This window comes from Lepidochelys kempii, chromosome 23, assembly GCF_965140285.1.
Source record: "Lepidochelys kempii isolate rLepKem1 chromosome 23, rLepKem1.hap1, whole genome shotgun sequence".
Taxonomy (NCBI): Eukaryota; Metazoa; Chordata; order Testudines; family Cheloniidae; genus Lepidochelys; species Lepidochelys kempii.
The window spans coordinates 16,998,624-17,020,742 of NC_136402.1; the positions used below are offsets into that span (position 1 = coordinate 16,998,624).

Genomic DNA, 22,119 nt, shown 5'->3' on the forward strand with positions numbered 1-22,119 from the left:
GGGGCAGGGCCAAGGGGACAGAGGCAGGGCTGGGGGATGGGAGCGGGGGGCAGGGCCAAGGGGACAGAGGCAGGGCTGGGGGGATTGGAGAGGGGGGCAGGGCCAAGGAGATAGAGGCAGGGCTGGGGGGATGGGAGGGCCAAGGGGTTAGAGGCAGGGCTGGGGGGATGGGAGCGGGGGGGGCAGGGCCAAGGGGACAGAGGCAGGGCTGGGGGATGGGAGGATCAAGGGGACAGAGGCAGGGCTGGGGGGATGGGAGTGGGGGGCAGGGCCAAGGGGACAGAGGCAGGGCTGGGGGGAATGGGAGCGGGGGGGCAGGGCCAAGGGGACAGAGGCAGGGCTGGGGGATGGGAGAGGGGGGGGCGGCAGGACCAAGGGGTCGCGGGCGGGGCCATGCCCCCCGCACCTGGAGGAAGTCGCTCTCGAAGAGCGGGCACTCCTGCAGCTGCCCGTACTCCCCGCGGGCCAGGCAGCGCTGCAGCTGACCCATGCTGCGGCCTGGGCATCGGGGGGGCCGCGGGGGTCCCGGTTACAGCAGCCTGGAGCCTGCGGGGGTGGGGGGGTGAGAATATGTCAGGCCGGTGCTGGTAAGGGCAACCCCCCCCAACACGCCTGCCCCCAAACTCCCTTCCCTCCTTCTCCCTGCCCCCAAAAGAGCACTGGGTCATGGGCATTTCTGCCCCCCCAGCGTGACTCAGTTTCCCCACTCGCTGTACATTGCCCCCCCCCCGCGGGGACACCACCCTGGGGCGAGACACAGGCTGGAGGGGACCCAGCTAGAGTGACCCGGCAGGACTGTCCCGGTCCGGGATCTAGCACTGGGGGCGGGCCAGGATCCGAGGCAGGAGGCGGGGCGTGGGTCCGAGCGGGGGGAGGGGCCTGGATCTGGCACTGGGGGCGGGGCCGGGATCCGAGGCAGGGGGCGGGGCCTGGGTCCGAGATGGGGCGGGGCCTGGATCTGGTCCTGGGGGCGGGGCCTGGATCCGAGGCAGGGGGCGGGGACTGTCCGGGCAGGGGGCGGGGCCTGGATCTGAGGCAGGGGGCGGGGCCGGGATCCGAGCGGGGGGCGTGGCCGGAGCTTGGGGCTGCGTCCGGTCCGCCGCTATCCCGGCCTGCCCCGCGCGGCGGCCGGCCCGTGACGTGCGCAGCGCGCGGCCATGGCAGCCCTGCCCGCGCGCCGGCTCCTGCCGCTGCTGCTGCTGCTGCTGCCGCTGCCCGGGCGCAGCCGGGCCGGGGGCTGCCGGGGCCTGGGCGCGCGGGTGAGTCGCGCGGCGGGGCGTTAATATTCATGAGGGAGATCGTTAATGTTCGCGCCAGGGGCCCGGGGCCGAGTCGGCTCATTAATATTAATGAGGATAGGCGGGGTTAATAGTTGCCGGGGCTCATTAATATTCACGGTGGAGGCGGGGTTATGTTGTAATGCAGCAGCTCATTAGTATTCATCACGGCTGGTTAATATTCATGAGGGGAAGGGTCTCCTGGGTGACTAGGGGAGGGGGACCCTACTTTTTAGGTACGGAGAGGCGGGGTTATAGCCAACCAGCAGCTCGTTAATATTCATGAGGGGAGGGTTTTGCCTGTCACGAGGTACGGCACGCTCATGAATATTCATGACTCCCATATTACTATGCATGAGGCTCAACTGTGCCCCCCCACCCTTGCTCACGGCGCGGGGGCGGGGCCTCCGCCATCCGGTGCGACTCGCTCATCAATATTCATAAGGCTGCGAACCTTCCCGCGCAGGGCCGCCCCGTCCGAACGTCAGGGTCGCTCCGGGGTGGTCAGTCGTCACGTGGGGGGGGGGGAACGAATCACCGCCCGAGGCGGGTCATTAACATTCGCAGAGGGGGCGGGGCCTTGTGGCCAGGCCTGCAGAGGCTGTCAATTTGCATGCTCTGCATATGCATGAGCTCCTTATGAATATTCGGAGCAGCAGCCCTGTTAGTCTGTGTCTGCAAAAGGAACAGGGGGACTTGCGGCACCCTGGAGGCCAAGCCCTGCCTTGGCGCACGGGCTCTGGGACGCGCCCCATGCCCCGCGCTGCGGCTCAGAGGTGCCCCGAGTCAGCCCTGAGCCTGGGGCCCTGGCTGGCACCCTCCCTGGGGCTCCGAATCCAGAGCCTGAGAGCAGGTCGGACTCCTGGGTTCCATCCCTGGGGGGGAGCCCGGACTCCTGGGTTCTCTCCCTGGCTCTGGCAGGGGAGTGGGGGCTAGTGGCTAGAGCAGCAGGGCCGGGAGCCAGGACTCCTGGGTTCTCTCCCCGGCTCTGGCAGGGGAGTGGGGGCTAGTGGCTAGAGCAGCAGGGCCGGGAGCCAGGACTCCTGGGTTCTCTCCTCGGCTCTGGGAGAGGAGTGGGTTTGCTGATCTCTGTCCCCTCTTGCCCTCAGCCAGGGGAGGGTCGGGACTCCGAGGCCTGCGTCCTCACTCTGCAGCTGGAGCATTCGTTTGAGCCGGGTGAGTGGGTAGTTTTGAGGGGGGGGGGTGTCTCTCCCACGTGGGTGGGGCTGGAAGGGGAGGGTTGAGTTGGGGTAGGGGGTTTCCTGCCCCTGAGCTGTTCTGGTGGAGAAGGTGGGTGGGGGAGAGGCAGAGGATGGCGGGGGAGTCCCTACCTTGTCCTAATGCTCCTCCCCCCACCCCCAGATGACAGCATCCACTTCCGGAAGCGGGGGACCCTGCTCTGGAGCCCGGCGCCCGAGCCCAGCCTCTCGCTGAGCCAGAAGCAGCTGTGCGAGGAGGAGCGCACCAAGCTCAGGGTGAGCGAGCTCGGGGGCGGCTCTCAGCCCAGCCTGCCTGGGGCAGGAGGGGGGGATATGGTTAGGTCTGGGGGGAGGTTCAGGCAGCCCAGCTGCTGGGGTGGAGGAGTTGGTGGCAGCCCAGCCCATAGGGTGCAGGAGGCATGGGGGGAGTTCTCACCCATCCCTGTGTCCCCCCCCGTTCCCCCCCCAGGATGTGGCGGCACTGAACGGGCTGTACCGGGTGCGGATCCCACGCCGGCCCCTTGGGGCTGTGGAGGAAGCTGGAGCGGGGTACGTCACCTCCTTCGTCCGAGCGGTGAGTGCCCCCCCCGCAACCCCAAGCCCTGTGCAGAGGTGCCCCTCCCCGGCCGTGACACCTCCACCCCACCTCGTGGCATGGACCATGCCCCGGTGCCACCGTCCAACTCCCCAAAGTGGCTCTCTCTGTCTCCTGCAGGCTGGTCCCTTTGGGGTTCCCAGCCCCCCTCCCCCCCCCCGACCCGTGTCTGCTGGGTTGGGAGTGGGTGGAGGTTTTTGTTCCAGCTCCCCCTCTCCTCAAGTGCCCGTTGGATGGGGGCAGGGAGAGGGCGGAGGGTGCTGGGCAGGTCTGTGCCCTGCTCACCCCCCGTAACCCCCCCAGTGCTCGCTGGTGGACTCCCACCTGTCGGACCAGCTGACGGTGCACACGGACGGGGCGGGGAACGTGATCGGCGTCTCCATTGTCACCGTGCCGGGGTCCTGCCACGGCGCCGAGGTGGAAGATGTCGACCTGGAGGCCTTCAACACCACGGTACTGCTGCAGCAGCCAGTGCCGGCGGCCGTGTGAGTTGGCGGGGGTGGGGGGGGTGTCCTTCCTGGGGGAAAAAGGGGCGGTGGGCCGGGAAGGCCGGGGGGCCCCAGGAGGGGTCCTGGTCCGGTCTGAGCAGGCAGTTGGGGGTGGGATGGTCTGGCCTCGGTCCGGTCTGAGCAGGCAGTTGGGGGTGGGGTGGTCTGGCCTTGGGAGACGGGAGGGCGGGGGGCGACAGTCTTTCTGATGGGCGTTTCCACCCCCACCAGCCCCGAAACGGCAGCGTTCATCGAGCGCCTGGAGCTGGAGCAGGCACAAAGAGCCAAGAACCCGCAGGAGCAGAAATCCTTCTTCGCTAAATACGTGAGTGCCGGGACCCCTGCCCCCCGCACCTGCTGCGCCGGGACCCCCCCCACTCCGCCCCCCCCGAGCACTGCACCAGAACACCCTCCTGCATCCCACTGCCTGGGGTCCCAGCTCTGCAACGAGACACCCCCCCCCCCCATCGCACTGCCTGGGACCCCCCCTCCCCCCCCGAACAGACAACCCCCGAGCACTGCAGGGAGACCGCCCCACTACCCCTCCAGCGCTGCATCAAGCCCCCACCGCGCACACACCTGAGAAACTCCTCCTCCCATGGGACCGCCCCCTCCCCCCATCACTGCCTGGGACCGTCCCCTCCCCGCAGTGCTGCGTTGAGAGCCCCCCACCCACCATGCTGCCCAGGACCCCCCATATGCACCACTGCACCAGGACCCTTCAGGATTACCCTGGGAAGCCCCCCCAGTTCAGATACCGCTGTCCAGAAACCCCCTTCAAACCTCTCCTGCCCTGGGACTTCCCCTGCTCAAACCTGGCTTGGGGGGGCTCAGCTTCTTGCCAGAGCATGCCCCCACCCCACCGCCGCTCCCTGATATGTGCTCTCCCCCCCCCACAGTGGCATTTAATTTTGGGCGGGGCCGTGCTCCTCCTGGCCAGCGGCTCGGTGAAAGTCCCGCGGGAGCCCGGAAGCCAGCCCTGAGCAGCCAAGTAAACGCCCCCCCCCCCCCCCGGCTGCCCCCTCCCCACCTGCGATTAACCCCCTCCCCAGCCAGCAGGGAGCCTGCCCTGGGCCCAGCCCATCTTGCTAGTCTGTGCCTCGGGGTGTCTTGCCTTGGGGGTGGGTCACTGCCTTGGCTTCCCCATCACTCCCTGCTGGCTCTGGGAGGATCACAGTGCCCCCCCCATCCCCTCCGCCACCTTCCCTCGATCCCCTTCCTCTCACCAGGGTGGTGACAATCGCTGGTGTGGGGGCTTTCTGATCATCTGTGGGGGAGGTGTTCGCTTTGGGGCAGGGGGAGCTTGGGATCTGCCCCCTGTGGGTCCTGGGTGGGCTTTTGTGTGGCTACTCCACGGGGTGGGGGTGCCTGCAGGGGGGGTCCTCTGCCCAGGCCCTCTCTAACCCCCACTCCCCTCTCTCCATAGTGGATGTACATAATTCCCGTGGTGCTGTTCCTCATGATGTCCGGAGCGCCCGACGCCGGGGGCCAGGGCGGAGGCAACGGGGGTGGTGCCGGTGGCGGGGGGCAGGTGATGGTCACCTTTGTGCTGCGGGCCATGGGGGGCCCCCTGGGAGCTGCCTGAACCCCCAAAAGGCAGGGGGAGGGGCTGAGCTAGTCGTGCTCCTGGCTCTCGGTGTAGGTGTGGGGCTGGGACCCCATGGCGGTAAATAAAGGCTGTCCTGGAAGTGCTCCTGTCTCCCGTGGTGAGTGGGGGGGCTGGGGGAGGGGGAAGCTGGCCTGGGGGTTGGCTGGGAATAGATGTGAGACTGGGGAGGGGGCTGGGCTGGGGCCAAGAAGAGAGAGTGGGGTGGGGAAAGCTATGGGGGGAGGGGACCTGGCTGGGGGGAGGGGCTGAGATGCTCAAGGTGATGGGGTGGGTGCAGGGGATGCTCCAAACCCTCCCCCCATGGGTGCTATGGGGCTGGAGTGGGTGACCCCCGGGCAGCGCTGTATCTCCGCCCACCCAGTCCCATGGACCCAGGGGGCTGCCCTGGCACACACCTGCTGGCTGTGCCCGCCAGGGGGCTCTCCCATGCCGAGCTGCTCCCCTGCGTGGAGACGGGGAGGGGGGCTGTCCAGCCCGGACCTGCTCTGGTGCCCCGGGAACCGGAACCACACAGAACCGGAACCCGGGGGCCTGGACTCTGGAACCTGCTGCTCTAGAACCCGCAGTCCCTGGCATGGGGGGGGGGAGCCCGGACGCCTGGGTTCTACCCCCAGCTCCGGGAGGGGAGTGTGGGGGGGGAGCCCGGACGCCTGGGTTCATTCTGTCCCCAGCTTTGGGGGTGGGGCTAGTGTAGGGGTGGGGGGAGCTCGGACACCTGGGTTCTGTCCCCAGCTCTGAGGGGAAGGGGGGGGCTGAGGGGTGGACCTCGGACACCTGGGTTCTATTTGGGGCATACCACCCCCACGCCTTTTAAGTCAGGGACAAAGCGATGTCCCGCCCCCTCTCTGATTTCCAGCTGGTGCTGTCTGTCCCAATTCCTCCGCTCCTATTGGCTGTTGGCGCTGTCCGTTCGCGCCCCCTAGCGGCGTCCCGCTTTGCTGCCGGACTCCTCGCTGCCTCGCTCTACCCTGCGCTCTCATTAGCCCCTGGGAGGGGTGTTCGCCCCGCCTCTTCCGCAGGCCCGCGTTCCCATTGGCTGGCAGTGCGTCACAGCACCTCGCCTCTTCCGAGGGGCGCGCTCCCATTGGCGGACGGAGCCGTCGACGGCCGCTGATTGGCTGAGCGGGGAGCGGCAGGGAGCGCGCTGGTTGGCTGGCCCGGGGTGTCAGCGGGGACCCACGTTCGCGATCGATATGGGCGGCTGAGGCGGCCGGGGCCGGGGCCGGAGCCTCCCGTCGCGGTGCCGCCCGAGCGCGGAGCAGGTGGGGGCGGGGCCGGGCTCGCGCCGGGGGGAGGTCGCGGGGGCGGGAGGGAATCACCCACGGCTGGGGGCGGGGCCGCCACGAAGGGGGCGGGGCTTAGCCAGTTGGGGGCGGTATCAAGGGGCGGGGCCACGGTTACGAGACTTCCGTCAAGGGGGCGGGGCAAAACGGGGTGTGGCGTCTACGGGGCGGGGCTAAACTGAGATGGTAGGGGGCGGGGCTGGTATCTAGGGGGCGGGGCTACACCGTGTTGGGGCGCTGGTTTTGGGGAGGAGGGGATAACCCAGTATTGGGGGAGGGGCTGGTACCAAGGGGGTGGGGCTAAACCAGTGGGGGGCTGGTATGGGGGGAATCACCCACTGTGGGGGCCCAGGCTGGTATCAAGGGGGCGGGGCTAAGCCAGTGGCTGCAGTGGGGGCAGGGGCTGGTAAGCGGAGTGGGGGGGAATAACCCAGTATGGTGGGGTCTGTTATTGAGAGGGAGGGGCCAAACCAGAGGTGGACAGGGCTGGCATTGAGTGGGAGGGACTAATCTAGTGGGGGGAGGGGCTGGTGTGGGGAGGGGAATAACCCCTGGGGTAGGGAATATGGGGGGAAGGGCAGTTACTGTGGGGGCAAAGATGGGGGGTGGGCAGTCTGGGGGGGCTGCCGGCCTCTGCCCCGACCTCACACTGCCAGTCTCTGCCCCCTTCCCCAGGCCCGCGATGCAGGTGTCGGAGGATGCATGCGCCCAGCTGGAGGATGAGCTGCTGTGTGAGTGTGACCCCCACCCCCTGAGACCCCCCATGTCCATTCCACACCCCCCCACCTAGCTCTGGGGAGACCTCTGCACCCCTGATCTGGGTCTCAGTTCCAGGCTGCCTGGGGGTCCCCTCTCTCCCCCCAGTCTTCAGGGTGCAGGGGATGTTTGGGTGCAGGGTTTTGGGGTCCCCTTTCCCCATAGTCTCTGGGGGTCAGGGTGCAGGGTTTTGGGGTCCCCCTCACTCTTTTCCACCCCCCCCAGTCTGCGAGGATTGCCGGCTGTACTTCCGGGACGCCTGCCCGCAGCACGGGGCGCCCACCTTCATCGCCGACTCACCCGTGCCGGCCCGGGCACCCTCGCGGGCCCTGCTCTCCCTGCCCCAGGGGCTGCTGGTCAAGGAGCGGCCCCAGGGCGGGCTGGGCGTGTGGAGCGCCCTGCCCGCCCTGCCCCGCGGCTGCATCTTCGGCCCCTACCAGGGGGAGGTGCTGCTGGAGCTCGGGGCGTGCACCCTCTTCTCCTGGGCGGTAAGTGCCCCCCTGCGGCCCCCACCCCCTGTCCTTCAAGGGTGGGTGCTGTGGGGGGGGAATCCCTCAGGGGAGCTGGGGGGGATCTCTCTGAGGGGAGGGGGGGTCTCCCTTGGGACGCTGTGGGGGGGTCAGTCTCTCTGGGTGCTAACCCCCCCCCCCTGCCCCCCCCAGGTACGGGAAAACGGCTCCTATTTCTACATTGATGCCTCCGATGACTCCAAGTCCAGTTGGATGAGGTGAGGCCTGGGGGGGGCCCTCCCCACCCCACTGGCTCCCGCATGACACCCCACCTCCTGCCCTGCTGGGTACCCCTCTTTCCTCCACTGCTCTGGGGGTTCCCCCCATTACCCCCCCACACACACACACACTGCCCAGGGGTCCCTGCTCTGGGTTGGGGGTTCCTCCCAGTACTCCCCCTCTGCCAGGGGTCCCTGCTCTGGGCTGGGGGGGGTCTCTTCCTGCCAGGGTGGGGGGGAGCCCTGTGTGCCCCCCCATCCCCCTACCGGGTGGGGGGACCTTGACTCCTCCCCGCCCCCCACAGGTACGTGGCCTGCGCCTCCACGGAGGAGGAGCACAACCTGACGGTGTTCCAGTACCGTGGGCACATCTACTACCGGGCCCTGCCAGCCCATTGGCGCCGGTGCCCAGCTGCTCGTCTGGATCGGCGAGGAGTACGCCCGCACCCTGGGGCTCCAGCTGGGTAAGTGGGGCTCACGGCTCCGCTGGGGTGCGTTGTCTGGGTGGGGGGCACCTGCTGGCTGCCTTCTCCACCCCCCATCCCAATCCCTTGGGGCAGAGCGGCTCCCTCCCTTATAGCTCTCTGGGGTGACGCAGCCTCCCCGGCACCCCACCCCCGGAGGACAGAGAGGGTGGGGCCGTGTCTCCGCAGGGGCGGGGTCGCACAGCCCTCCTGTCCAACCCCTGAGGCTGGAGGGGGCAGGGCTGCATCTCTATGGGGGCGGAGTTACAGAGCCCCCCCATAATCCCACCCCCTGAGGACAGAGGGGCCGGGGGTCTTGGTGTGGGGGTGCAATCACACAGCCCCCCGCCCTCCCCCCGCCTTGAGGACAGAGAGGGCAGGGCCGCATCTCAGTGGGGGTGGGGTCACACGCAGCCTGCCCTGCCCCCAATCTAACTCTCCCCCTCCCCCCAGGGGCGCATTTCAAGTACGAGTTCGGGGAGAAGGAGCTGCTGCTGAAGATGTTCCAGGACCTGCAGGCCAAGCCCCCCGAGCCGGCGCCCGCCGGCCCCCCCTACCTCTGCGGCAACCTGGCCTCTTCCCGGGGCCACTTGCGCAAGCCCGGCCCCCCCAGCCCCGGCTTTCCCGCGGCTGGAGGGCACCCAGAACCTGGTGGCGCTGGGCCGGGCCCAGAGCCGCTACTGGACCTTCTTCGGCTTCCAGGGCGACGCCTGCGGGCGCATCCTGGATAAGACCAAGATCATCTGCAAGCTGTGCGGGGTGCGGCTCTCCTACAGCGGCAACACCACCAACCTTCGCCAGCACCTCGTCTACAAGCACCGGCGGGAGTACAACCAGCTGGTGGGGGCCCCGGCCCCCCCCAAGGGGGCGCCGCCGCCCCCCACCGCCGCCCTGGGCAGGACCACCCGGGCGGTGGCCGACTTCCTGGTCTGGGACCTGATGCCGCTGGAGGTGGTGGAGGGGGAGGGCTTCGGGCAGATGCTGAACGCCCTGGAGCCCGGCTACAAGCCGCCGGCCGCCGCCTTCCTGGCCCGCACCCTGCTGCGGGAGCGCCACCTGCAGGGCCAGGCAGGCCAAGGTGACGGAGCTGGTGCGGGGGCTGCCCCACTGCGCCCTCAGCCTGGACCTCTGGCCCCACAGCCCTGGCCTCTCCTACCTCACCCTCACCCTGCACTACGTGGACGACACCTTCGAGGCCTGCACCCGGGTGCTGTGCAGCCGCCCTGTGCCGGAGGAGCCGTCCCCCGAGAGCCTGGCGGGGGCGCTGGGCTGGGCGGCGGAGGAGTGGGGGGTGCGGGAGAGCGGGGCCTACGCCATGGGGCCCCACGGACCCGCTGCCCGCCAGGCGGCCGCGGCGCTGGGCTGGCAGGCCCTGCCCTGCGTGGGGCAGGCCCTGGAGGGTGCCACGGAGGCCGTGCTGGGCCTGCCGCCTATCCGGAGCGCCCTGGAGCGTTGCCGGCGCCTGGCGGCGTGGGCGCTAGCCGGGCCGGGCCGCGCCGAGGAGCCCCTGCTCCGGGCTCAGCTCAAGCGGCTCCTGCGGGACGGGGCCCAGTGGCAGAGTGCCCACGGGCTGCTGCAGGGGCTGCTGGAGCAGGCCGAGGCGCTGGCCGGGCTGGGGCCCGAGGGGGAGCCGGCCCTGCGCCCCCAGGACTGGGCCGCGCTCCAGGACGCGGCCGACGTCCTCAAGCCCCTGGCGGTGGCCGCCTCCACCTTCACCAAGGAGCCCTTCGCCGGGCTGTCGCTGGTCAAGCCCGTCCTCACCTCCCTGCTGTACAAGCACCTGGCAACGGGCGAGTGGGACTCGGAGCTGGCGCGGGCGGCCAAGGGGGCCGCCCACCGGGAGCTGAGCCGGCGCTATGCCGAGCCCGGGGTGGAGCGCGCCCTCAACCTGGCCTGCGCCCTGGACCCCCGCTTCCGCAGCCTGGACTTCCTGAGCCAGCCCGACCGCGCTGAGACCCTGCGGCTGCTGACGCTGGAGGCCGCCCGCCTGGCCGAGGCGCCCGGCGCCAGCCCCGCCCCGCCCCCCCCGCCCCCCCAAGCAGCCCCGGCAGGACTCGGCCATCGAGTACCTGCTGGGGGACCTGTGCGGCGGGCGGGGCGGGGCGGGGGCGGGCTCGGTGCAGCAGCGGGCAGAGCAGGAGAGCGCCAGCTTCCAGACGGCCGGGGCCTCCTCCCTGGGCCAGGAGCCCCTGCAGTGGTGGAAGACGCACCACGCCCAGTACCCGCTGCTGGCCCGGGCGGCCCGCCAGCTGCTGTGCGTGCCCGCCACGGCCGCCCCCGCAGCCTGGCTCTTCGGGGAGGCCGGCCAGGCCGTCTACAAGAAGCGGGCGGCCCTGGCGCCGGAGCACGTCGACATGATGGTCTTCCTGCACGGCAACCGGGCCGTGCTCTGAGCCGGGGCCGGGGAGCCCGGCTGGACCTCCTGCCCCGGGGGGGGGAGGGGACGGGGGGACGATGACCCTGGCCTGTACCTCCTGCCCCGGGGGGGGGGGGGGGAGGGGACGGAACCCTGGCCTGTACCTCCTGTGGGGGGCGGGACCCTGGCCTGTACCTCCTGCCCTGGGGGGGGGGGACCCTGGCCTGTAGCTCCTGCTCTGGGGGGGACAACCCTGGGCTGTACCTCCTGCGGGGGGGAGGGGGGGACCCTGGCCTGTACCTCCTGCCCTGGGGGGGACGACCCTGGGCTGTACCTCCTGCCCTGGGGGGGTGGGGGTGGGACGGAACCTTGGCCTGTACCTCCTGCCCTGGGGGGGGGAGGGGGACCCTGGGCTGTACCTTCCGCCCTGGGTGGGGGGGTGTTATAATAAACAGAACCTTGGGCTGTACCTCCTGCAAGGGGGGGAGGAGGAGACCCTGTGCTGTACCTTCTGTCCTGGGGGGGGGAGCGGGGGCAGGAATGGAAGGCTGGGCTGTACCTCCTGCCTGGGAGGGGAGAGGACCCTGGGCTGTACCTTCTGCCCTGCGGGGGGGGGGGGTTTGGACTGTACCGTCTGCCCTGGGGGTGAGGGGGGGCTGCCCCATGGGCCAAGCACCATGGTGGCAAACAGCCAGCCCCCTATGCTGCGGATGGGGATGGCCCACCAGTGCTGGGGTGGGTGCTGGAATAGTGGGGAGGGGGGTGCAAGGGAGGAATCGTCCAAGTTCATTAGCTTGGGGGGGGGTGAGAGAGAGGCCCATGTGCAGTGGGTGGTGGGCGAGGGAGGAATAGTCCATGTGTGGTGGGGGTGTGTGTGGATGAGAAGGAATAGTCTATTTGTGCTGGGAGGGGGGAGTGAGGGAGGAATAGTCCATGTGGAGGAGGGGGGGTGCCTGAATCCATGTGTGTGTGGGGGGGTATGAGAGCGGAATAGTCCATGTAAGCTGGGAGGGGGGGTTGAGGGAGGAATATTCCATGTGTGCTGAGGGAGGGGGGTGAGGTGCCATGTGCGATGGGGGTGGGGGACAAGAGAGGAATAGTCCATGTAAGCTGGGAAGGTGAGGGTGGAATAGTCCATGGGTACTTGGAGGGAGGGTCACAGCACAAGGACAGAGCCAGGGCCTCCCCCACTTTCTTTTGGAGCCGTCTATACTGGGGGGGGGAGATGTGTTTGACCCCCCCCACACCCCTACGACTGCACTGTGATCACTGTATGTCATGCCCCCACCCCACCAGCCCCCCAGGCTCAATGGGGGACTCCCCATGCACCAGCTCCCCCCCCCCATAGCAGCAGACACCATGATGCAGCTAATAATTTCAAACCAAAGAATGGAGCCCCCCCAGCTCCCCCACCCCACCCCCTGTGACCCCCAGCCCTGCACTGCCCCTGATCCCCCCATTCCTGCGCCTGTGACCCTCTGCCCCCTGCTCGCCCCAGCCCTGCACTGCACCCGTGACCCTCTGCCCCCCCCACCCGCCTCCCCCAAGTTCTCCCTCCCACCCAGTCCCTTTCACCCCCTTCCTGGCACCCTTGACCCAGCCCCACCCCGCATGTGTAGCTGAATGCTGAGATTGTACACCCAGAGTTTTGAAGTCCAAGCAGAAATGTTCCCACGAGTCTAAGCGGGTTTCTGCGGCCCAGGCCCGGCCTGGGGAGGGGAGCCCATGGCGCCTTCCCCTACCCCTGCCGGCCGCAGACCGGGGCTGCCATGGCAGGAAAGGAAACCAAAAAACCAAACTAAAACTGAATAAAAGAGTTTCTATTTTACCAGAGATGCTTGCGAGTGTAACTGGGAGGGTGGGAGGGGAGGCTGCCCTTGGGTGGGGACAGCATTGGTGCTGTGCCCTGGGGACTCATGCCTGGGGGGGGGGATCACATGCATGGTATTGGGGGGGAAAGTGAGGCCAAAGGGGGACCAATCCAAGGAGCCATGTGAGGCCGAGAGGGGGGTGGGGGAGGAGACTGTCCCAGTGTGTGTGTCTGGGCTAGCCAGACATGGGGACCAGAGCACATTCCCCCCCAGGTGACGATCTTTGACCCCCTAGCATCTGGGTAATAGGTCATCCCTGGGGTTCTGTTCAGACCTTGGGGGGGGGGGCGCAATGGGAGAGAGGGATTAACCCTTTCCTTGCTGCAGCAGGCAGCCAGCTGCCTCCTCCATGAAAGCTGGTTATGGGGGGCTCCCCAGAGGTGGTTCTTGGCAGGGGAGTAGTTTCCCCTTGAGTAAATACATGTGGTGATACACTGTCAGGTGTCGGCGTTTGGGTCTCTGGAATGGGGGGGGGCATGGTCCCCCAGAGTCGGTACTCACGGATGGGAGTAATCACTGTCCTGTCAGGAGTAGATGGGTGGCTGATGGGGGTTTGGGAACTGATTCTCCGGGGTGCAGGATCTCTGGGGGGAGGTGGGTACTGGGTCTCTGGGCTGGGAGGTGCCAGTCCTGGGGGGCAGGTGTTGTGTCTCCAGGCTGGGGGGTGTAGGGTCCCTGGGAGGGACAGGTGCTGGATCTCCGGGCTGGGGGATACAGGGTCCATGGCGGGGGACAGGTGCTGGGTTTCTGGGCTGGGGGGTGCAGGGTCTCTGGGGTGGGGGTGAGTGCTGGGTCTCCAGGCTGGATGGTGCAGGGTCACAGGCGGGGGGGAGGGGATGTTGCAGGGCCCCTGGTGGGGGGCAGGTGGTGGGTCATTGAGTTGGGGGGTGCAGGGTCTCTGGAGAGGGCGGGTGCTGGGTCCCTAAGGGAACAGATGCTGGGTCTCTGGGCGCAGGGTCCCAGGGGTGGGTGCTGGGTCTCCGGGCTGGGGGATGCGGGGTCCCTAGGGGCAGGTGCTGGGTCTGTGGGCGCAGGGTCCCTAGGGGGCAGGTGCTGGGTCTCTGGGCGCAGGGTCCCAGGGGCGGGTTCTGGGTCTCCGGGCTGGGGGATGCGGGGTCCCTAGGGGCAGGTGCTGGGTCTCTGGGCGCAGGGTCTCCGGGCTGGGGGATGCTGGGTCCCTAGGGGCAGGTGCTGGGTCTCAGGGTGCAGGGTCCCGGGGGCGGGTGCTGGGTCTCCGGGCTGGGGGATGCTGGGTCCCTAGGGTCAGGCGCAGGGTCTCCAGGCTGGGGGATGCGGGGTCTCTGGGCGCAGGGTCTCCGGGCTGGGGGATGCGGGGTCCCTAGGGGCAGGTGCTGGGTCTCTGGGTGCAGGGTCTCCGGGCTGGGGGATGCGGGGTCCCTAGGGGGCAGGTGTTGGGTCTCTGGGCGCAGGGTCCCAGGGGCGGGTGCTGGGTCTCCGGGCTGGGGGATGCTGGGTCCCTAGGGTCAGGCGCAGGGTCTGCGGGCAGGGGGATGCTGGGTCTCTGGGCGCAGGGTCTCCAGGCTGGGGGATGCGGGGTCCCTAGGGGCAGGTGCTGGGTCTCTGGGCGCAGGGTCTCCGGGCTGGGGGATGCTGGGTCTCTGGGCGCAGGGTCTCCGGGCTGGGGGATGCGGGGTCCCTAGGGGCAGGCGCAGGGTCTGCGGGCAGGGGGATGCTGGGTCTCTGGGCGCAGGGTCTCCGGGCTGGGGGATGCTGGGTCTCTGGGCGCAGGGTCTCCGGGCTGGGGGATGCGGGGTCCCTAGGGGCAGGTGCTGGGTCTCCGGGCTGGGGGATGCGGGGTCTCTGGGCGCAGGGTCTCCGGGCTGGGGGATGCTGGGTCCCTAGGGTCAGGCGCAGGGTCTGCGGGCTGGGGGATGCTGGGTCTCTGGGCGCAGGGTCTCCGGGCTGGGGGATGCGGGGTCCCTAGGGTCAGGTGCTGGGTCTCTGGGCGCAGGGTCTCCGGGCTGGAGGATGCTGGGTCCCTAGGGGCAGGTGCTGGGTCTCTGGGCGCAGGGTCTCCGGGCTGGGGGATGCTGGGTCTCTGGGCGCAGGGTCTCCGGGCTGGGGGATGCTGGGTCCCTAGGGTCAGGCGCAGGGTCTCCGGGCTGGGGGATGCTGGGTCTCTGGGCGCAGGGTCTCCGGGCTGGGGGATGCTGGGTCTCTGGGCACAGGGTCTCCGGGCTGGGGGATGCTGGGTCTCTGGGCGCAGGGTCTCCGGGCTGGGGGATGCTGGGTCCCTAGGGGCAGGCGCAGGGTCTCCGGGCTGGGGGATGCTGGGTCTCTGGGCGCAGGGTCTCCGGGCTGGGGGATGCGGGGTCCCTAGGGGCAGGCGCAGGGTCTGCGGGCAGGGGGATGCTGGGTCTCAGGGCGCAGGGTCCCGGGGGCGGGAGCCAATCCCCCCTAGAGCCGGTACTCGCAGACATAGTACATGCGCCGGGCGCAGTCGTTGTCCCACCATTTGCCGTCGTCGGAGGAGAGGGAGACGCAGTTCTCCCGGGCACCCCCGTTGGGCTGGCTCACCAGGTGGTCCCGGTACCAGTCGAAGAACGAGACGCGCTGGCCGCTCTCGTACAGCCACAGGCCCTCGGCCCGCCGGTCGTGGATGCCCACCCAGGCCGGCCAGTTGAAGGGCTGGAAGGCCTCGTGCAGGTAGCGGCGAAGGGCGGCCAGCTCGGTGGCGTCGGCCGGCATGGCCAGGTTCCCGCCCCGCAGCCGGCACAGCTCCTGCGCCCCGTCGTAGCCCTCGAACTGCTTCACGACCAGGAAGCATTTGGCGTGGACTCTCCGGCCCCGCAGGCAGCCTGCAAGGGGGGGGGGGGGGCGGGGAACAGCCTGTGACCTCTGATTGCCCCCCTGCTCTGCAAATGGTGACCTTTAACCTCTGACCCCTGACCTTTCTCCTGCCCCCCCCCGACTGCAGCCGGCAGGTGAGTATCTCCTCTGCCCTGCCCCCCAACCTCGCCCCTCTCGCCCCACGGGAGGGGGGAGGGGCGAGAGGGCGACCTTTGCACCTTGACCCACTGCCCTTTGCCCTGTGATCCAGGGGCCTGTCCCAACTAACACAGGGGCGGGCTCACCCCGCTGACCTTTGCTCTCTGACCCGGGGTGGGCTGCTGTCCCCTTTGACTCCTTTTCGGTCCACAGCTGGGTCCCCCTCTCTGCTGACCTCTGACCCAGAGTGGGGTTAGCCCCATTGCCCTTTCCCCGTTGACCCAGAGAGAGGCTACGCCCTCTGACCTTGGCCCTCTGACCTGGGACGGGGCCACCTCTCTGCCCTTTGCCCTCTGACCCCTGGAATGTGGCTGTCCTGTTGGCCTTTTCCCTTTGACCCAGGGTGGGGGGGCCACCCCTCTGCCCTTTGCCCCTTGGCCCCTGGCATGTGGCTATCTGGCTGGTCTTCCCCCTTTGACCCACCGCTGACCTTTCCCCTTTGACCCAGGGTGGGGGGCCACCCCTCTGACCTTTGCCCCTTGGCCCCTGGCATGTGGCTATCTGGCTGGTCTTCCCCCTTTGACCCACCGCTGACCTTTCCCCTTTGACCCAGGGTGGAGGGGCACCCCTCTGACCTTTGCCCTCCGACCCCATGGATGGGGGTAGCCCTCTGACCTTTGCCCTCTGCCCCGCCCCGCGCTCACCGTCGATCTTGCCGATGTCCTGCTGGTTGCGGGTGCTGGTCTGGCGGAGGGCGCTCAGCCCCTCCTGGGCCTCGGCCAGCTGCCCCCGCAGCTCGGCCAGGCCCTGGGAGACCTGGGACAGGCGCAGGTCCATGGTGTAGAACTGCACGTTCAGCCGGTGCACGGCCGCGTCCAGGCTGTCCAGCCGCGAGACTGCCGGGGTGGGGGGGAGACCGTCAGACCCGCCGCCCCGCCCCCGGAGCCCTCCCATCCCCGCCCCCGTCCCCCACGGACCGTCAGACCCGCCCCCCCGCCCCCAGAGCCCCCCCACATCCCCGCCCCCATCCCCCACGGACAATCAGATCCGCCGCCCCGCCCCCGGAGCCCCCCCATCCCCGCCCCCGTCCCCCACGGACAATCAGATCCGCCACCCCGCCCCCAGAGCCCCCCCATCCCCGCCCCCGTCCCCCACGGACCGTCAGACCCGCCACCCCACCCCCAGAGCCCCCCCCCATCCCCGCCCCCATCCCCCACGGACAATCAGATCCGCCACCCCACCCCCAGAGCCCCCCCCCATCCCCGCCCCCATCCCCCACGGACAATCAGATCCGCCGCCCCGCCCCCGGAGCCCCACCATCCCCGCCCCCGTCCCCCACGGACAATCAGATCCGCCGCCCCGCCCCCAGAGCCCCCCACATCCCCGTCCCCGTCCCCCATGGACCGTCAGACCCGCTGACGTGCCCTTGGAGCTCCCCATCCCCGCCCCCGGCCCCCACGGACCATCAGACCTGCCTCCCCTCCCCCGAAGCCCCCCCATCCCCGCCCCTATCCCCCGTGGACCGTCAAACACGCCGCCCCTCCCCCGGAGCCCCCCCATTCCCGCCCCCGTCCCCCACGGACCGTCAGACCCGCTGCCCTGCCCCTGGAGCTCCCCAGCTTCCCCGCCCCCGTCCCTCATGGACCGTCAGACCCGCTGCCCTGCCCCTGGAGCCCCCCCACATCCCCGCCCCCATCCCTTGCCTCTGTCCCCCCGGAACTCCAACCCATACATGGACCTGGGAAGCCCCCAGCTGGGGCTTTGGGAGGCAGGGCACCGGGGCCAGGCCAGGCTGTGGCTGTGGGGGGCTGGGCACTGGGCTAAGGCTGGGGCTGTGGGGGGCAGGGCCCTGAGCCCCCCATACTCACACACGTAAGTGAATTCGTCCTCCTCTGGCCGAGGGGCTGCTGTGGTCGGGGCTGGCTGGGTGGGCTGAACGTCCCCCTCGATGGATGCCCCCTCCCCCTCTTCCCCTTCCTCCTCTCCCTCGCCTCCCTCGGGGGCCAGCTCCGTCAGTGTCATCTCGGGGGGCCCCTCTCCCTCCTCCTCTGGCAGCTGCAGCACCTCCTGCAGGTGCTGTGGGGAGAGAGGGGAAGAGTGACCCTCCTGCCCTGGGGTTTGCCCCCAGCCCCTCATGCCACCCCGCCAGCCTAGCTCCCCATCCTTCCTCCTGCCCCTCTCCCCCATCCCCTGCCAGCCTCCCCCTGCCCCACTTCCCATCCCCTGCCAGCCTCCTCCCTATTCCCCCGTCCAGCTTCCCATCATCCAGACCCTGTCCTCCATCCCTCCCCCTTGGCCTGCCCCACGGCTGCTGCACAGAATGTGTGTGTGTGCGGGGGGGGGGGGCATGCACCTTTTGTGGTGCTGTCTGGGAATCGTTATGTGGGACTCCCAGTCTAGTGGATTAGAGTGGAAGAAGGAGGGGGGCCGTGAGTCAGGACTCCTGGGTTCTCTCCCCAGCTCTGGCAGGGGAGCGGGGTCTAGTGGTTAGAGCTGGGGGGTTGGGAGCCAGGACTCCTGGGTTCTCTCCCCAGCTCTGGCAGGGGAGTGGGGTCCAGTGGTTAGAGCGGGGGGGGCTGGGAGCCAGGACTCCTGGGTTCTCTTCCCAGCTCTGGCAGGGGAGTGGGGTCTAGTGGTTAGAGCTGGGGGGCTGGGAGCCAGGACTCCTGGGTTCTGTTCCCAGCTCTGTAACCTTGGTGTCCGAGCCCCCTCCTCCCATCCCCATGCAGTGACGGGTGTCATCTGCATCCCCGGGCTCTGAGACGGGCATGTTTGAGGTTGGACCAGATGAGACCCTTACATAAGGCAGCTGCGCTCAGCTGTGAGTTCCAGCCCCGGGAAGGGGGTGGGAACCCGGGGAGAGGGGGGACCCCAATGGTGGTAGGGAAACCTCGGGGAGGGGGGTTGGGCTGGGGAAGAGGGGGACCCTGAACCAGAGGTTGTGAGAATGGGGACCTGAGGCAGAGTGATGGGAGAGGGTGGGACCCCGAGCTGCGGGGGTGCAGGGGCGAGCCCCCAAGGAGGGGCTGGGACATTGGGATGGGGGGTTCCAGGGGAGGGACCCCGTGGGCCTGGGTTAATTGGGGGGACCCGCTGACCATCCCCCGGCCCGGCACCCCCCTCACCTTCAGCATCAGGGCCTGCCTCTCCTCCTCCGAACTGAGCTGCCGGCCCCGGCCGGTCGCCAGCAGCGCCCCCAGCATCAGCAGCGCCCCGCACCCCACGGCCATGCCGGCTCCGTTCCCCCCCGTCCCAGACGCACTGGTCCCGCCTGTCCGGGCGGCGCCGCTGGGGCTGGCGGGGGGGCTGGAGGGGCTGGGACCCCAGCCAAGAGGCAGCTGATCCAAACCAGATGTGTGGGGCTGAGGTTGCCAGGCCCAGCGCCGCGGGCTACGTGTGGGTGTGTGTATGTTGACCCCAGCCCCCCCTCCCTGCCGTACAGTGGGTCTGTGTGTCTTTGCCCATCCCCATCCCCATGGGAGCCTGGGCCCCACATCGTGGGTGGGGTGGGGTGGCCGATGAATGTCAAAGCATCTGGCTGTGCCCACACGTGGCCTTCCATAGGCCACGGGTGTCTTACGGCGCGTACCGGGGCCGGGCAGTGCGGTCGTCGGATGTCAGAGCGTGCGCCCTGGGTCCGCATGTGTTCCCGTGGCCCACGCAGGCCACGGGCCGTGCCCCGTTTCTGTATTCGCGTGGCCCGGGCATGTCCCCGTGGGCGCCCGGTCTCACGGGGGTGGAGAGCGTGGGGGTGGGGGGAAATGTTCCGGCCACGAATGGAGCGGGGGCGTGGGGCTGCCCCATGGGTCCCTGGACAACAGTGGTAGGCGGGTGTGGGGCGGAGGGGGCGGCGGGGAGTGCTGGACGTGACTGGGGGGGGGGGGCGCAGCAGCCCCCTGTGTTCCTGAGCTGGGGACAGCAGGCTGCAAGGGGAGGGGCTAGTACCAAGGTGGGGGGGGGCATTGGATGGTACAGGGAGGGGGGGTTGGCTGTGAATAGTGCTGGGGGGAGGAGTGGGGTGCCCCCCCCCATGCATTCCTGAATAGCAGCAATACTATGGGAGGGGGGAGTGACTGGGACCGGATGATGTGGTGGGGGGGTGAATGGAAGAGGGCGGACCCAATGCCTTCCTGAACAGCGGCAGGCGCGGGGGGGGGGGCATGGGGGGGGCTGGAACCGGCTGGATTGTGGGTAGTAACGGAGTGGATGGTGGTGGGGGGGGGCGGACCTGGCTATGAATGGCGGGGGGGGGGGGCGGGGAGCGGCGCGCACCCGGACATTCCTGAACAGCGGCAGGGGCGGGGTGGGGGGGCGGTGCCGGGTGGATTGGGGGGGGCGGCTACGAATGGGGGGGGAGCGGGGAGGACCCGGGCAATCCTGAACAGCGGCAGCGGGGGGGGGGGCGGGCGGTACCGGGAGGGAGGTCCCGGCTGGATGATACGGGGGGGGGCAATGCCGGGGGGAGGCGATGCGGGTGGATGATACCGGGGGGGAGTGGGTGGGCGGTAGTGGCTGGATGCTGGATGGTACCGGAGGGGGGGGGCGGTACCGGGGGGGTACGAATGGGGGGCGAGGCATTCCTGAACAGCGGCGGCTGGGGCGGGGGGGCAATGCCGGGGGGGGGGTCGGTGCCGGCTGGATGATACTGGGGGGTGGGGCGGGACATTCCTGAACAGCGGCGGCTGGGGCGGGGGGGGCAATGCCGGGGGGGGGCGGTGCAGGCTGGATGGTACCGGGGGGGGGCGGTACGGGGGGGTATGAATGGGGGGGCGGGGCATTCCTGAAGAGCGGCGGCTGGGGGGCGGTACCGGGGGGTGGCACCTGGTGGGTGGTACTGGGGGGGGGGCGGGCTGATCAGCATCATCCAAGGCGGGGGGGGGGGGCGAGCGAGCGCGCAGCCCGGGAGCCGGGACCAGGCGCAAGCGAACGGAGATGGGGACGGGGACGGGACCGAGACCGCGCCGCGCGTGGGGCTGAGACACCCGCCCATCGCCCGGGGGGGGGCCAGCGCCGGGGGGGGGCCGCCACCATGGTCCCCCCCACAGGACAGTCGTGCTGAGCGCCCCCCAGCCCCACCCCCCAGCCATCGGCAGGTAAGGGGCAGGCAGCCCACGGGGGCCGGGGCTCCTGTGTGGGGAGGGGCAGGGGGGCTGGCTAGTCGGGGATCCCTGTGTGGGGCTGGCTGGTCGGGGTCCTTGTGTGGGGTGGGGAGGCTGGCTGGGGTCCGTATGTGGGGTGGGTAAGGCGGCTGGTCGGGGGTTTCCTGTGTGGGGAGGGGCAGGAGGCTGGTCGGGGGTTCCCTATGTGGAAAGGGCAGGGGGGCTGGCTGATCGAGGATCCTTGTGTGGGGAGGGGCACGGGGGCCAGGGTGCCCCTGTGGGGAGGGGAAGGGGGAGCTGGTCGGGGTTCCCTGTGTGGGGAGGGATGGGGGGCTGGCTGGCGTTCCCTGCAGGGGGAGGGGCAAGGGGACCGGGGTTCCTGTGTGGAGAGGGGCAGGAGAGCTGGCTGGACAGGGGTTCCCTGTGTGGCAAGGGGGTGGGGTTACTGAGTTGGGGGCTCCCTTACAGGGAGGGGTAGGTAGTTGGCTGGCCTGGGGTCCCTGTGGAAGGGGGCACTAGATGAATGGGGTCTTCGTGGGGGGAGGGGTTGGATCGCTGGGGTGTATACTGGGCTGGAGATGTGAGGGGGGGGGAACTGAACTGGGGCTGGCTGGGATCCCTGGCGGAGGAGGGGCAGGAGGCTGTCCCCATAGGGGAATGGTAGGGGGCTGGATGGATGGGGTCCCCATGAAGGAGAGGTTGGGGGATGGACGGGGTCCCCCTGGGTGGGGGGAGGCCTGGCTGGTATCCCTGGGGGCTGAATGGAAGGGGGGGTTCCCATGGGGGGAGGGGAGGTTGCATGGCCTTGGCAGTGACTTTCGGGAGGCTCGAGGAGCGAGGGGACCCCGGAGAGCAGCTGCCTTTGTCTGGGGGCACAGCTGGGGTGGGGGAGGGGCGAGTCGCTCCGCCCCGACTCCTCTGGGGTCTCCCCCAACCCCGTTTCTCCTGGCCCCGGGCTTGTGGCTTCGAGGAACACTAGCCCCGGGTGCCCCGGTTTGCTCTGTGGCTTTGCAGCCTCTCCCCCCACCCCAACTCCAGAAATGGTTCCGGGGGCGGGAGGGGGGGGGAAGGAGAGGAGAGGAGGCAGGCGGGGGCGGGGGGGGGGCTGAACGGGGGGGGGCTGGAGAGCCAAGCGGGAAGCTGCCTGGGGACATGTGCTGCCAGGCATGTGAGTGTGTGTACGTGCGTGTGCGCTATCTCGGGGGCGGGTGTGCACGCATCTATGTGTGTGTGTGTGTGAGAGAGAGAGAGAGAGACAGCGAGGGCGTAGATCTCGGTGTGCGTGCAGCTTTGTTCGTTTCTCTGGGTGCGTGCGTGCATTGTCTCTGGGCGTGCGCGCGCTGTGTGCGTGTGAGTGTGCGTGTGAGTGTGCGTGTGAGTGTGTACACGCGTGATCTCTGGGAGCCTGCGCAGATCTCTGGGGGTGTGTGCATATGCATTGTCTCT

General features: G+C 69.4%; 4 protein-coding genes across 6 annotated transcripts in view; 3 read left to right on the forward strand and 1 right to left on the reverse strand.

Annotated features, from left to right (window-relative positions):
* Positions 1 to 1,126: 1,126 nt before the first annotated feature.
* Positions 1,127 to 5,250, forward strand: EMC10 (ER membrane protein complex subunit 10). 2 transcript variants are annotated; one of them, XM_078850034.1, is made up of 8 exons: positions 1,127 to 1,259; positions 2,387 to 2,453; positions 2,640 to 2,752; positions 2,946 to 3,050; positions 3,375 to 3,556; positions 3,791 to 3,884; positions 4,459 to 4,550; positions 4,986 to 5,076. In XM_078850034.1, exons 1-7 carry the CDS (start codon positions 1,158 to 1,160, stop codon positions 4,540 to 4,542), a joined length of 747 nt encoding a protein of 248 aa, XP_078706160.1. In that variant the 5' UTR covers positions 1,127 to 1,157; the 3' UTR covers positions 4,543 to 4,550; positions 4,986 to 5,076. The 2 variants fall into 2 exon arrangements, with proteins under 2 accessions (XP_078706160.1, XP_078706159.1); XM_078850033.1 differs by lacking the exon at positions 4,459 to 4,550 and having other exon boundaries at positions 1,128 to 1,259; positions 4,986 to 5,250.
* A 640-nt stretch (positions 5,251 to 5,890) lies between these two features.
* On the forward strand, positions 5,891 to 9,338 carry LOC144929671 (uncharacterized). 2 transcript variants are annotated; one of them, XM_078850029.1, is made up of 6 exons: positions 5,891 to 6,430; positions 7,127 to 7,182; positions 7,433 to 7,695; positions 7,870 to 7,934; positions 8,240 to 8,398; positions 8,852 to 9,338. In XM_078850029.1, the coding sequence occupies exons 2-6, from the start codon at positions 7,134 to 7,136 to the stop codon at positions 9,336 to 9,338; spliced, it is 1,023 nt and encodes a 340-aa protein (XP_078706155.1). In that variant the 5' UTR covers positions 5,891 to 6,430; positions 7,127 to 7,133. The 2 variants fall into 2 exon arrangements, with proteins under 2 accessions (XP_078706155.1, XP_078706154.1); XM_078850028.1 differs by lacking the exons at positions 5,891 to 6,430; positions 7,127 to 7,182 and having other exon boundaries at positions 7,193 to 7,695.
* Positions 9,339 to 12,573: 3,235 nt separating this feature from the next.
* Positions 12,574 to 18,804, reverse strand: CLEC11A (C-type lectin domain containing 11A). The gene is made up of 4 exons (XM_078850031.1): positions 18,700 to 18,804; positions 17,443 to 17,650; positions 16,279 to 16,470; positions 12,574 to 15,444 (listed from the first exon to the last, which is right to left on the reverse strand). Exons 1-4 carry the CDS (start codon positions 18,802 to 18,804, stop codon positions 15,044 to 15,046), a joined length of 906 nt encoding a protein of 301 aa, XP_078706157.1. The 3' UTR covers positions 12,574 to 15,043.
* A 1,653-nt stretch (positions 18,805 to 20,457) lies between these two features.
* SHANK1 (SH3 and multiple ankyrin repeat domains 1) overlaps positions 20,458 to 22,119 on the forward strand; it is a 35,246-nt gene continuing 33,584 nt past the window's right edge. Inside the window, 1 exon segment of the mRNA XM_078850042.1 lies at positions 20,458 to 20,667. The gene's annotated coding sequence lies outside the window, so the exon portion shown is untranslated.